Source organism: Octodon degus, unplaced genomic scaffold (genome assembly GCF_000260255.1).
Source record: "Octodon degus isolate 3935 unplaced genomic scaffold, OctDeg1.0 scaffold00197, whole genome shotgun sequence".
Taxonomy (NCBI): Eukaryota; Metazoa; Chordata; class Mammalia; order Rodentia; family Octodontidae; genus Octodon; species Octodon degus.
Genome location: NW_004524773.1, coordinates 2,534,501 through 2,547,955, shown reverse-complemented (window position 1 = coordinate 2,547,955; position 13,455 = coordinate 2,534,501). Strand labels below are relative to the sequence as shown.

The following is a 13,455-nucleotide window of genomic DNA, read 5'->3' as shown; positions in this document are numbered from 1 at the left end:
CTCAGCTGTCAGGGAGCCGAGACCCAGGTTTCATGCTGAGGTCAGGTTAACCAGAGTGGGTTGAAAGCAAAACACCCCCTGGAGGACAAGGGGACCTTGGTCCACTTCCTACACATACTGCAAGAGAGCTGTAAGGGTCCTTACAAGGCAGGAGACCGTAGTCAGTGCCTAGAACTCTGGGTGAGGTGGGAAATCTTTGTCAGGCAACAGGGAAGTTTCCAGGGTTCAGATTAGATGCTGTTTCTGGCATCACTGAGTACAGCATTTGAGACTGTAACACTGGTCTCCTGCGTTACATCTAGTGATTCATTTTTTTCAAAATCTAAATTAGTATTATTATGGTTATATAGTGTCACAAAGCCAATGATAACAACCCATTCTGGAAACTTCTTGGTTTCCAGGATGTTGCATTCTTGGTTTCCCTCCTGTCTTCATTTTTTTTTTAATTTTTTTTTATTTTATTTGTGTGTGTGTGTGTGTGTGTGTGTGTGTGTGGCCAGCTCAGCCCACCAGGGGGCGGGGCTGGCAGGCATGTGGTGCTGGAGGATTGAACCGTGGTCCCTGTGCTTTGCTTAGCTTAGCTTGTTCTAGGTAGGTGCTTTAGACCACTGAGCCATCTCACCAGCCCCATCCTGTCTTCATTTTTACTGTCTCCTTTCCTTGATCTCTACTACAAACACTGGAGAGACCCAGAGACTCAGCCAGCAGCCCCTAGTCTGTCCTGTCTTCATCCCCTCTCCTTGGAGTTCATGTAGCAGGCCCAACTTGCCCCAACTCTGCACACTTCTAAGGAAGGCCTGTGTGCTTGACTCATACTCAGCTGGCTTCTGAGAGCTGAGTTCTTACAATGTTCTAACTAATAAGGGTGATTTGCACTTAGGCGATGCTATGCAAGTTTGTCCAGACAGTGAGTTTTATGGAGGACACCTGGTCTCCCGCTGGGGGCTGTGAGACTTTGGTACCTGAGGTCACTCACACAGGCAGTGGATGCTGATGAAGTTGACCTTCCAAAAAAAAAAAAAAAAACCCAGACACCCAGGATTGGGAGAGCATCCGTGCATAGCCGTGCTCCACATGTGTTGTCACACATTGGAGGCGGGGAAGTCCCATGTGACTCCACTAAGCAGAAACACTCGTGAACTTGTGCACAGGGCCCTGCTCAGCCCCACGTAACTGAGACTCAGACTCTGCCTGGCACCTGCAGCCACCAACAGTGTGTGCTCGGGCACAGTTATGATACCCTCAGCTGCTGATCTCAAAATATGGCTCTCAACTTTCAGCTCAAGGGCTGTCCTTTTCACCTGTTGCTGTTGTTTTTAAATCCATGAGAACCCAAAGTCTCAGATTTGGTAGGAGCCACGGGCCTGACCCTGATCGGCACACTGAAATGGAACACCACACAGTCTACAAAGGCGACGAGGAGCGACTGGATGATAATACGCAGTCAATCGATGTCACTGAGCGCATGACTTAGCACAGTTTCTCTGAACTCCTGGAGAAAGGGTCTCAGCTTCTGTTAGGCTGTAGAGTTGATCTGGTAGTAAATGTCCGCCTCTGGATTTATGAGTGTCTGTTAAACAAAGAGGAAATATGAGCTTGGCTGGCTGGGAGGACCCTCCTGGTTTAGTTCGCTGCGGCCTGTAGCTCAAAACGCCTTTCCCCATCCTTGGAAATCCCTAAGATTCCCTTTTGTGCTGTGTTTCAGTCACACTGGCAACTGTTGCTGTTGATTCTAAGGTGGCCCCATCTTCCCCATCTCCTGCTTGTTCCCTTCCCTTAAGGTGGGACTTCCATTTAATCAATAGAATATGTCAAAGGATATGGGACCTACAGGATTACGTGTATACGATTCTGTTACACAAGGCCATGACTTCCATCTTGGTTTTGAAGAAGTGACACATGATGCTGTGGGCTCCCCAGGGAGGGAGACACACGGCTAAGGACAAAGACAGCCTCCATCTGACAGCCAGTAGGAAACTGAGGCCTTCACATGATAGCCTTCAAGGGTCCTAATTCTGCCTCAAGCTACATGAACTAGGAAGTAGAAATGAAAGGAAGAGTGGTGCAGGTAGTGCCATAGGCGCCAACATAATGAGATGTCATGAATGAAAGAGGCTGGAATGAAACCAAGAGGAATAAAGTGAAATGGGAAAGAACGGGATTTGAAAATAAGAAAATGGAAAGTAACAGACAAAAACTATGGAAAGGACTGAAGGGTGTGACAAGAATGGAAATTAAAAGAATGGAATAGAGCCCAAGCCCAGGCCCAGCAAGTGTGTGGGAGAGCTTCTGAGCTCCCCTGTGCCCGCTGGACCTCACTGGACCAAGCCCAGGCCTGCCGCATAACTGAGACCTTCCGCCACACTCTCAGGATCCCTCCAGACCCAGTCCAAGCCCAGGCCTGACTAGTGTTGCACCAAAGCTCTACACCAAAGGTCAGAGGACAGTGCTGTACAAAATGACAAAGAGAAGGAGCAAAATACAATCTCAGGCCCCAAGCCCAACCAGAACAAGTGCAGAGGACACCAGCACAGAACAAACTAGGAATCACACAGCTGAAATGTTTGAATCAATAGTGTCTGAAGTAAAGAAACCACAGAAAGGTATAGAGGAACTCAAATCAGAAATAACCTCTGGAATAAAGAAATCTCTGAATAGCATCTGAAGTAAAGAATCAAATGCAGAAACATATAGAGGATATCAGATCAGAAATAATCTCTGCAGTAAAAGAATAACTACTTCTCAAGAAGACACTGATTAAAAAAATAGAAGAGATTAGAAAAACGATGGATTCCTTGAATGAGCAATACAGGAAAGAAATAGATTGCGGGAAGTGGAGTCGAAGAGATATAGAAGAACTTAAAATCTCAATCACAAGCTTGCAAAACCATTTGAGTGAAAGTGAAGATAGAGTTTCAGATCTTGAAGATGCCATTACAGCTAGTGAAAAGTCTGAAAAGCATTAAAAAATAATAAAAGAATGGGATAAATAGAGTAGGTGGATCACAGGAATAAAGGGAGAGCAGAATGAACAGGAGTGGAAAAGAGTGAAGAGTGGAAAAGAGTGCATGGAAAAGGGAGAGGCAAAAAACAGGAAAAGAAAGAAAAGGAAAGGCTGTATAGAAGAAGTGATGGACCGCAGTAGAATGAAATGAAAAACCAATTAAATAGAACAAAACAGAAAGGCAGAAAGAAAAAATGGGGAAAAAAGATGGACAAATGGACAATGGGAAATAGAATGGGTGCAATGAATTAGAAATATATATATATATATATATGAATTAAAATGCAAATAAAATAAAGGGATAGGACATAAACTGAGTGGACTAGAATAAACTAGAAGATAGTGGAAAGCAGGAAAAATAAAATAAAATAGACATACAAATGAATAAATTGTTCGTATTAAAAACCCCTAATCTGTGCATATGTACATACGACATTCAGATTTTTGGAGAAGGGTTGGTTCATCTGTCTTTTCAAGTGGAAAGGAGAGGGGTCTGCCGGTCAGTTGTTTAAGCACCTGCTTATGCAAACACAGTCAGGCCCAGGATACTGCAGTTTCAATCCCCAGCTCCATAAGCCTTACCAGACCCACCCTAAAGGCAGCCTGAACCAGCCCCCAAAAAAATCCTTCAAATAGGGCTGGGGAGATAGCTCAATAGAATAAGCAATTGCCTGGCAAGTGCAGGGTCCTTCAATCCCCGGTACCACAAAAAAAAAAGAAAGAAAAAGAAAAAAGGAAAGAAAGAAATGAAATAAGAAAAAGATGGAGGCTGGTGAGATGGCTCAGTGGTCTAAAGCACCTACTTAGAACAAGTTTAGCAAAGCACGGGGACCGCGGTTCAATTTCCCAGCACCACATGCCAGCCAGCCCCGCCCCCTGGTGGGCTGAGCTGGCCACACACACACACACACACACACACACACACACACACACATAAATAAATAAATAAATTTTTAAAAAAAGAAAGAAAGAAAAAGATGAAGAGGAATGCAGTGGGATCAAACAGTGGAATCGGATGGATGCAAAGAAATGGATGAGAGGAGCAAATCGGAGGAGATGGAAAAGAATGGAATGGGAATAGCTGAAGTGTGGAGGAGCTAAGTGGGATGGATTAAAGTAAACGCAGTGTGACATGCACAGTTGGAGCAAAGTGACAGGGAAAGACAGGACTGGAGGAAAGTTAAATGGGTTGAAAGGAAGCGGGTGGAATGGAAATAAATTCCAAGGAAATAGAATGGAGTGAAATTCAGTACACTGAACAGCGCTGGATGACATCAGCTAGAAAAATGGCAAGCTGGAAATGGCTAGCGTGGGACTGAAAATTTTTTCAAGGGAAATTTGGTCATCAGTTTGTCCTGCAGACCCTTCAGCACAGTAACAAAATGCAGACCAGTGGTAGCTTCACACATAATCTGAGACTCAAGGAGGGCTTAAAAGTACCTGGTGGTTTGACTCCCAGTTTCCTTCTGGTAGAGAGGAGCCCTGTGGGTGTGCCAGACCTCTGGGGAATGGATTCATGTGAAGACCAAAGCCTCCTGGGATTGTTGAAGGTGGTGCTCTCTGGAAATGAACCAAGTGCAAGTGAGCCCACACATGCCGCCTACCCAGAAGATGCTGCCTTGCACCCTGAGAGAGGACAGAGTCCACCAGGTTCTCAGAGAATCAGGTATGGAGGGAAGGTTGGGGTTCAGGCCCAACACTGGCCCAGAGTCTGTTCCTGTCTCTTTCTGGCTTCATAACCTTTACTCTTGACTCCTTCTGCCCACCCCATGCTGGGCCAACACCACCACATGGGAGCCAGTTCCAAGCCCTGGAGGTGGAAAGAAAAAAATGAGATCCAGAGCCCTGGCATCTGAACTAGCTCCCTGTGAATCCCTGGGCCACTTTTTCCCCACCCCTCAGCTTGCAGTGCACAATGGAAGGTTCCAATAAAGTGGAAACTCAGACTGGTGAAATCTGCAATCGATCCTCAGGCATATTCCCCCTAAATCGTGGCCAACATACCTCACAGAACTCTTCCATAGATGCTGACTGGGACATCTGGGGAAATACAAAGTTGGAAAGAGGTCCTGGGTCCTGGTATGGAGGTTGTTCATAGAAATTCTCAGAAACAGTCTTAGCCTCAAAAGTAGTTACAGAGCTTCTGATTCCCAGTGGGCCTCCAGGCTAAGCAGTGTCATGTTGAAATCTAAGAATCCCAGGAGAAGAGATGAAGAGAAGGAGGTTGGGAGCAGAGCTGACAGGAACAAGCAAAGAGCCCTGGGCCAGCTCCCTCCCTCCACTTTTGAGCCAGGGAAGATTTCAGGGTCCTCAGAGACGATGTCTCTAGGGAGGAGAAGTAGTTCACCCATCTCACTGGCTCTAGAATGTTCCTGGAACTCAGGTTTTCTGGCATTAAAAGGTACTGGAAAGCCTACAGAAAGCAAACCCCAGCCCAGAGATTGAGTTAGAAAGACAGAGGAAGGGACTGCTTACCAGGGGCCTTATCCCCAGGAAATAAATAGCAAAATCCTCCTTCCTCCCCATCATATCTCTGGTGAGCTTAACTTCAGAATGTCTTGGAAATCAAGTTCTAAATTACCTTAGGCCACCTGCAACATGGATGGGGGGAACCCAAGCCCCAGCCCCAATTCTGTCCATGGGTCCTGTGTAAACTTCACAGGCTTAGTCCTTTATCCCCCTCCCCTAGTCTTGATTTCTTGTCTGTAAAATAAAGCTGGACTGGGCCATCTGCATAGGCCCCTCCATATCATAAGGTTCATCCTTTCAGAACTCTAGATGCAGAGATGGGAAAGGTGCTTCCGTTTCCCCTTAGTTGGTCTCGTCCACCAGCATTCGAGGCCCTGTGCCAAGATGAATTATGATGGAGGTTGGGTTCATAGGGAAGGCTGTGGCGGTGGACTTGCTCTGTCTACAGCAATCCAGTGACAGCATTTTCTGAGGCTGAGGAGAGAATGCCACCACACTGTCCTTCTCTCCCCACAGCTTCTGGAACAGGTGTAACCCCTCAGAATCCTTGACACCAGTCGCATCTCTATTCTCCATGGGGACACAGGGGATCTGGGGCTCAGGAAGCTGGGACAGGCCTTGCCCACAATCAAACAGTAGCCTGGTGGCAGAACTTGGAGGAGAGGACTGGGCGTCCACCCCAGCTCTTCCCCAGCCCTCACGAATGCCCATGGGCTTGCTTACCAGAAACGGGCTCTGTAGAGTTCTTCTTCCAAGAGGTCAGTTGCGAGGCTGTTGGCAAGGGGTCATCTGCTACTATCCTTAGACAGCCTGAAATCCCAAAGCCTCCTTATTCTTTTCTGAATTGTTATGTCAAAATTATCCAGACACTGACAAAGGTTCTACAATCTGAGGTACAGGATCTCAGGATAAATCCTGAGGGGATTTCACTGACTTTATCAGATCCAAAAGCTACAATTCTTGTTGCATAATTCTTGCTTTGTCTTGGTCTTAACCGTCCAGCAGAAAAGTATAAAAACGAAGTACAAGTAGTAAAGCCATGTTATGTTCAGCTATAGGGGACTCAGGTCAACAATTTATGACACTGCCAGTCAAGCGGAAGACCCAATACTATTATGGATTACTGAACTCTTTATAATATTTTTGCTGAACTAACACACCTTTAATATTCAAATGATGGAACTAAGCAAAAAACGTGTTATATAAATGAGTGTCCATTTTGTATCTGTGTATTGTGTATTCAAAATGGTTAGGATAGATATATAGTTACACTCTCTTAATGAATAGAGGGATTTTTTGTAATAGTGTTTGTAAATAAGATATCATGTCTGCATCTTGTAAAGCGAATAACCACTAGGAAGACAGTATGCAATGTGTTAATTATTGAAACTGTCCTACCAATTTGATTTCAAACTGTCTGTCTCTTTGGTATTTGTCTGTCAATATAAATATGGAAAAAATTAAAATGCAATAAAATAACAAACAAATAAAAAAAGAAAATTATCCATAAACACTCCGCTAGTTCTTCTCCATAGGTTCTGTCCACGTCCCAGACCTTCTTGGACAGCGTTCCCAAGTATTAGGAATTCCCCAGGTGCCAGACAGCGCTCAGCACCATGGTCAGCAACCCTCTTGCCGGGCGCCCTCTGCTGGCCACCTCCCACCAGCCCACCCCACTCTTTCCAGCGCAGTCTTACCAGCCGGCCTTCCAGCTTTGTAGCCCAGTCCTGCCAGCAGAGCAATGCCAATCAGGACTCCAGTGACGATGCCAGCGATGGTTCCCCCAGATGAGGAGAATGAATGGGGACCTGGGAAAAGAGAATCAAGACTCAGGCCTGACAGCCTCATTGCCACTGCCAGGGCCATCCCTAAACTTGTGGCTTTCTTCCTGCACTCCTGAGCATTGAGCCCAGGACCGCAGCACTGAGCTACATCCCTGCATCCCCTTTTAAAATCTTGAGACAAGGTTTCTTAAGCTGTCCAGGCTGAGCTCAAACTTGTGGCCTTCCTGCGCCAGTCTCCCAGAGTGCTGGCATTACAGGCATGTGCCCCAAGCCCGGCTTGTGGTTATATATTTACTGACATTTTATGAGGACTGGTTTTCAAGTTGCCGGGAAGCAGCATGCATTCACAGAACTATTTCTGACATCAGCTGACGGGCATTCAAATCTCAGCTGTGTGGCCCTGAGCATGCTACTTAACCTCTCTGTGTTCCAACTGTCTTTTCTATAAAATAGGAACAAGAGTTCCTACTTTACAGGGTGGCAGGAAAGATTAAACATACATGTATTCGTGTTCAATCTATGTTATGTTCAAAATGATAGAGACAGAGAAAGAAACAGAGACAGAGACAGAAATTGTAGGGTTCTGTTTGTCTCTTGGTCCCAGGAGAAAATGGCAAGAGGATGTAGAAAATAAAGATGAGACATAGTAGCTGAGGTCAGGTGGTGGACCACGCCTGACTGGCAAAGGACCTCAGAACAACAGTGAGGGTGTTCATTTGTATTTTTACAAAGTTACAAGACACAAGGTTACTAATAACCCACAATGTCCAGGCAAGATATTTTTCTCAAGGCTGACGTAGCTTGGATGCATTTGGCAATGAGGCCTCAGCCTGCCCTCCCACATAGAATCAATTTCCAGCTTCAGCAGCTCCCCACAAAGATAGAAATATGGATATAGATACAGCGTTTGCACCCGTGGAAGATGATCCACAAATGTGTTGGCTGGGATGGACACTGCGGATGCGGATGATGGATCAAGGCCTTCAAATTGCCCCTCCTGTGAGCCAAAGAAAAGGGCTTTGGCAACCAGAAACCTGGGTAGCACTCAGGACCTCTCACTCCCTGAAGCCATGTGACCCTGGACAAGTGAATTCCTTTCTGCAGGTGCAAACTGAGGCAAGCTGCACCTGTGAGGAAGCGTGAAAATGAGATGCTATCATAGATTTCATTCCTGGCACAGAGCGGTGCTAACGTGATTGTTCACACTGGTGTTGGACTGCAGGGTTTGAATTCTGCTTTTGCCCAACCTTTCTCAAAGGGTTACACACAGCCATCAGGATTAAGGCAGCAGTCATGAGGGTTGGGGTATGAGGAAGGGGGTCTACTTACAAGGGACAGAGGGGGATTTCCTGTGAGGCCCCTGGAGCTTAGACTTATTCTCTGAGTTTCTGTTTCTTTACATGTCAAACAAACATAGTTTGATATAATCCTCTAGAATTCAGAGGGGCTTAAAGGTTAAATGAGCCCATGCATAAAAATACCAGCAAAGAGCCTGGCACACAGTAGGTGCTTGGTAGAAGCTGATGGCCAGCCAGGCATATTGATGCACACCTAGCTTATCGTCCCCGCTGCTTGGGAGGCTGAGCCAGGAGGATCGAGAGTTTGAAGTCAACTTGTGCAACTTAGACTTAGTGAAACTCTGTCTCGATATTTAAAAAAAAAAAAAAAGGGGGGGCTGGGGATGTAGTTCAGTGGTAGAGCACTTGCCTAGCAAGGGTGAAGCACTGGGTCTCACCTCTAATTAAAAAAAAAAATTAGAAGCTGCTCTCTGACAAGCTCTAAGCACCTTGAGCCCTCTGTACACGATCTCATTCAAAATGCACAACATTGCCACAAACACCAATCACACCCACTAACTCGAAGCTTCCTCTTCTGAGCCCATTTCACTCATCAAACCCTCTTCCCAAGACCAGAGGCTGATCTGAAGACACAAAGAGGTGATCTGACCGAAAAATAAAAAAGGAATAAAAGGTCGGGGGTTGGGAGGGCGATGCACCCCAAGACTCACCCACCACATTGACCAGGACAGAGGCAGAGCTGGCCAGGCCTGTCAGAGGGTTGAAGGCTGTGCAGCTGCAGACACCCTTGTGCTCCCAGGTCACAGCGCCGATGGCCAGCTGTCCCCCCACATACTCCCCGCTGGGACGTCCACAGCTCCAGCGATACTGTGTGTCTGGATGGCACTCAGTCCGACACCACAAGGTCAAGTTGGAGTCAATCTTCACCTCCACAGTGCTAAGAGCCCTGGCTTCGGAGTCCCTAGTGATGTGCACATGGTCAGGGCCATCTGTGGGCAGAGCCAGAGTCATGCACGCCCCCCACACACCCCTTTTTATCCCCTCTGCTCCCACAGTGCAGGTTTTGCTTTTCCGCTTGTTTGTATGTTTGTTTATTTCTTCTCCATTAGAACAGAGGCAATTCCAGTCTGCAGCAAAAAAACAAAGACTCTTCTCCCCGGTTCCCTTAATTACCCAGGCTGGGAGTGAGTTTGAAATCTTCCTGCCTCAGCTGCTCAGAACTGCCCTCACCTCCCTCAGTGTCTACACAGATCTTGCCTTCTTAGGAAGCCCCGGGCCTCTGCCTAAGGCGGCCACACCTTCCCCATCCGGGTACCCAGTCCCCTGCCACGCCTCACAGTTCTCCACAGCCTTAGATGGTCTCATCCTAAGCTGTCACTTTGGGTCCCTCCTGCCATCTGTTTACAGCCTGTCTGCTCCACTACAGAGCCCCCCAAGGACAGGCAGTAGGCCGTGTACGGTGCCCACATTCACACCAGCACTGGCAGGGGCCAGGTAGCGGCCGGATGAACGACCTGAAGAGAGATGGAGAGGGAGGAGGGGAGCAGACCCAGAGCCCAGCGACTCACAGTTGATGGTCAACTTGAGGGTGTCGCTGCGCACCTGTGCGGCCCTGGTCCAGATCTCACACTCATAGGGGCCTGTGTCGTCCTGCCGGAGGCAAAGGATGACCAGGGTCCTGTTGTCCGCCAACAGCACCAGGCGCTCACTGGGCAGGAGGGGCTCAACCCCCACAAACCAGCCGGTGCTGACCCCCTCGTAAGTGGTCTGGCAGATCAGGGTCACGGAGCCAGTGTTCTTCACGAACTCCAGGCTCAGGGACACCACAGGCTTGGCCAGGCTTGCTGGAGACAGGTGGGGATACAGGGCTGAGCCCCACAGGTTTTCCCAGGGACAGACCTGTGTGTACTGCAGGTGCTGTGTGCTTTGGATAGGACTGTGTGGTGTGTGTGGTGCATGAACGTCTTTTGTGGATGAGTGCATGTTGCGTCATGTCGATGTGAATACGTTGTGGGTTTTGTGTGGATGAAGGGAGTGTGCTGTGTATGTGCTTTGTGTGTTTTATATCTGCTATGTGTGTTTTGAGAATGTGAGGTAAGTAGGTGGTACACATACTTATGTGCACTTTGTGTGTGAGTGCGTTGCACATGTATTTTCTGTACATACATGTATGTTCTGTGATTGTGATATTGTGTATGTAATATGTGTGCATTGCATGTTATCTAATATACTTTGTTCATAACTTGCTGTGTGTGGTATGTGTATCTATTTTGTGTGTGTGTATATTTTTGTGAGTTGTATGTTATACAGATTGAGGTGTTGAATTTATGGCATATAGTATATTTTCTGTATAGCTCTTTCTTTCTTTCTTTCTTTCTTTCTTTCTTTCTTTCTTCTTCTTTTTTTTTTTTGGTCTTTTTGAGGTTGGGCCTCACTATGCAGTGCAGGCTGCCCTTGAGCTCACTTTGTAGCCCAGGTTGGTCTCAAGCTCACAAGGATCCTCCTGCCTCAGCCTTCCGCGTGCTGGGATTACAGACCTGTGCCACCACACCCAGGAGTGCGGGGTTTCTCACATGTCTGTGATATTGCTTGGTGGTGATGCTAGATGTGTGTGAAGTGGCTGTGGTGTGTGTATCTGCTGTGTATCAGCGGCGAGCGTGTGATGAGTATGCATGCTTTAGGTGAGAGCGTTTCATGTGTCTGTGGCATGATTTGTACCGTAGTGCATGTGAGATATGTGCGTCTGTGTTCACTGTGTCAGATGTCTTACATATGTGTTACGAATATGTAAGTGTATCGGGTGTATGTGTTGTGGGTTTCAGCGTACAGTGTGTAAATGTTGTGTGTCCCTGACATGGCAAATACTTTGTCTTGAGTGCTTTTGGGTCTATTGTGTGTATGTTATCTGGGTCTGTGTTGTGTTATGTTCTAACTGTACACATGTACCGCACACATATGGTTATTATTTGTTTGTGTGCGGTTCTGTGTGTGTACAGTGTGGGAGTAGTGTTGTGTTCATGTTTAGAAGCTTGACAGTCAGCTCGCTGGCTCCCAGGGCATCAGCCTGTGGGCACCGCAGTGAGCCTGCAGTCTTGCAGAGGATGTGCCAAGCCAAGCGCTGGGTCATCCTCAAGATCAGTGCCCGCTTAGCCACCAGCAGAATAGGAAACCTTGCTCCTCCAGGTCCTCCTCAGATGCTGGGCTGTTGGTGTAGCTCAGCAGCTTTTTGTATTTTTCAGAGTCCCAGCCCCCCCTTCAAGAATCTGATGTCAACCCCTGATGCTTTCTCTAAAACAGAGCCCAAACAGTTTGTGTGCAACATGGACACCTGTCCAGGGCTCATGGAATGTCCAGAAGCCCCAGATGAAGCTTCTGATCCTTTTAGTCATAACAGCCTCCAATTCTCAGGAGAAGCAGGAAAGGAAACTCGAAGGAAGACTCACCAAGGACTCGGACTTTAAGGGCGCCCAGCCGGGACCGGCCAGTGGCACTGTTGGACACCAGGCACCTGTAGGTGCCCTCATCGCTCCTGGACACTGCAGGGATGGTAAATGTTCTCGTGGTGGGAGGCAGGATGGGGTCACTGGGGAGACACCAGGAATAGGCGTCTCCACCTGGAGTGTCACCATGGAGCCCTCCGTCACCTCAGCTACCTCCCCGATGGGGACACCCGACTCCACATTGATCTTAACAGGGTCAGGACCATCTGCGAAGACAAGAACAATCACAGTGGCAGTGACAGTAGCATCAGTGTCAGCCCTTTTAAGAGGAATTCGGGAGTTAGTAAACACTATTCCCTCCTCCCCGCTCAAGTCCCAGGTCAGGTGCAAAGGAGGCTACATGTTAGCTCTGCTCCTAACAGTGGAGGCCACATCTGAGGCATGTCAGCTCTTTGCTCGCCCCACCCAGGCAGAAATGTGGATCGAAAACATCTGAGGTTTGGGCTATGAGGTTTAGACCCATTGATTGGATGTTTCCAGTACAATCAGAGCAGAGATGTCAAATAATTACTCAAAGGCAAGCAAGTCTGGGTTTAAATGAGATTCACAGCTGTAAGCCTGAACAAGGCACCAACGAGGTGGTTTGGGAGAATGGGAGGAGACTCACAGTTCACCCCCAGGAGGGTGATGTCACTGCTTTGGACCTCTGCGGCACTCCGGGCCTCACACTGGTAAGACCCTGCGTCCTCCCACTGGACGGTGAGGATGGTGAGCCTCCTGCCTTCTGCAGACAGCTGCATGCGACATCGAACACAAGGGGGACATTGTTGAAGACCCAGTAGATGAAGATGTTGATAGCTGGGGTGCTGCAGTGGAAAGTCACCATTCCTCTGTGCTCTGTGACAATGCCCTGGCTGGCTGAAATGGGGGGCTTGACCAGCAGGGATGCAAAAGGAGAAAGCAAGAGAGAGAAACAGAAGCAGAGACATGGATCATGGAAGATCAGCAAGACGTAGTCAGAAAGGGATCTAGAGAGACAGGGAGACACTGGGATGGCAGGAAAGTGCTCTGGAGCCAGAATTCCTGGACTCACAGGCTGGACCTTCTGCTCACTCTAGGTGATCTTGGGAAATGTACCTCCCCTCTCAAGGCCCCTGTGCAAATAAAGCAGAGGGCTTAAGCCATGAGAATGGATCCATGAATGTCACCTTCAAAGAGGGTCAAACTCAGCACAACGACGTCAGCCAGGGTCCCCTGCCCACGGGGCAGCCATCCCGCCCTCCCTCCCACTGCCATGGCAGCTCCAGACTGTCCCTTTGCTGCTCTCCCCAGGAAAATGGACCAGACCACCCACTGTCAGGCCTTGGCTGGGCCAATCAGGTTCATCCTCTTGGGACTCGGGGTGTGGAACCCAGATAGATGGTACACCTCAGGGAGGCAGACATCAGAATGACAGGCAG

At 48.0% G+C, this 13,455-nt stretch overlaps 1 protein-coding gene and 1 long non-coding RNA gene across 2 annotated transcripts; both read right to left on the bottom strand.

The window, feature by feature from the left end:
* Positions 1-657: 657 nt before the first annotated feature.
* Positions 658-5,262, bottom strand: LOC111813545. The gene is made up of 3 exons (XR_002818773.1): positions 5,009-5,262; positions 4,445-4,564; positions 658-1,570 (listed from the first exon to the last, which is right to left on the bottom strand). It is a non-coding gene; the product is annotated as an uncharacterized LOC111813545 (long non-coding RNA).
* Positions 5,263-5,347: 85 nt separating this feature from the next.
* Positions 5,348-12,958, bottom strand: Ceacam20 (carcinoembryonic antigen related cell adhesion molecule 20). Its single transcript, XM_023704627.1, is given in 9 exon segments — positions 5,348-5,947; positions 6,197-6,283; positions 7,171-7,281; positions 9,266-9,544; positions 10,124-10,399; positions 11,999-12,160; positions 12,163-12,261; positions 12,663-12,800; positions 12,803-12,958. Coding segments are annotated over 9 exon segments (1,263 nt in total). The 5' UTR covers positions 12,882-12,958; the 3' UTR covers positions 5,348-5,915.
* Between the last annotated feature and the right edge of the window lie 497 nt (positions 12,959-13,455).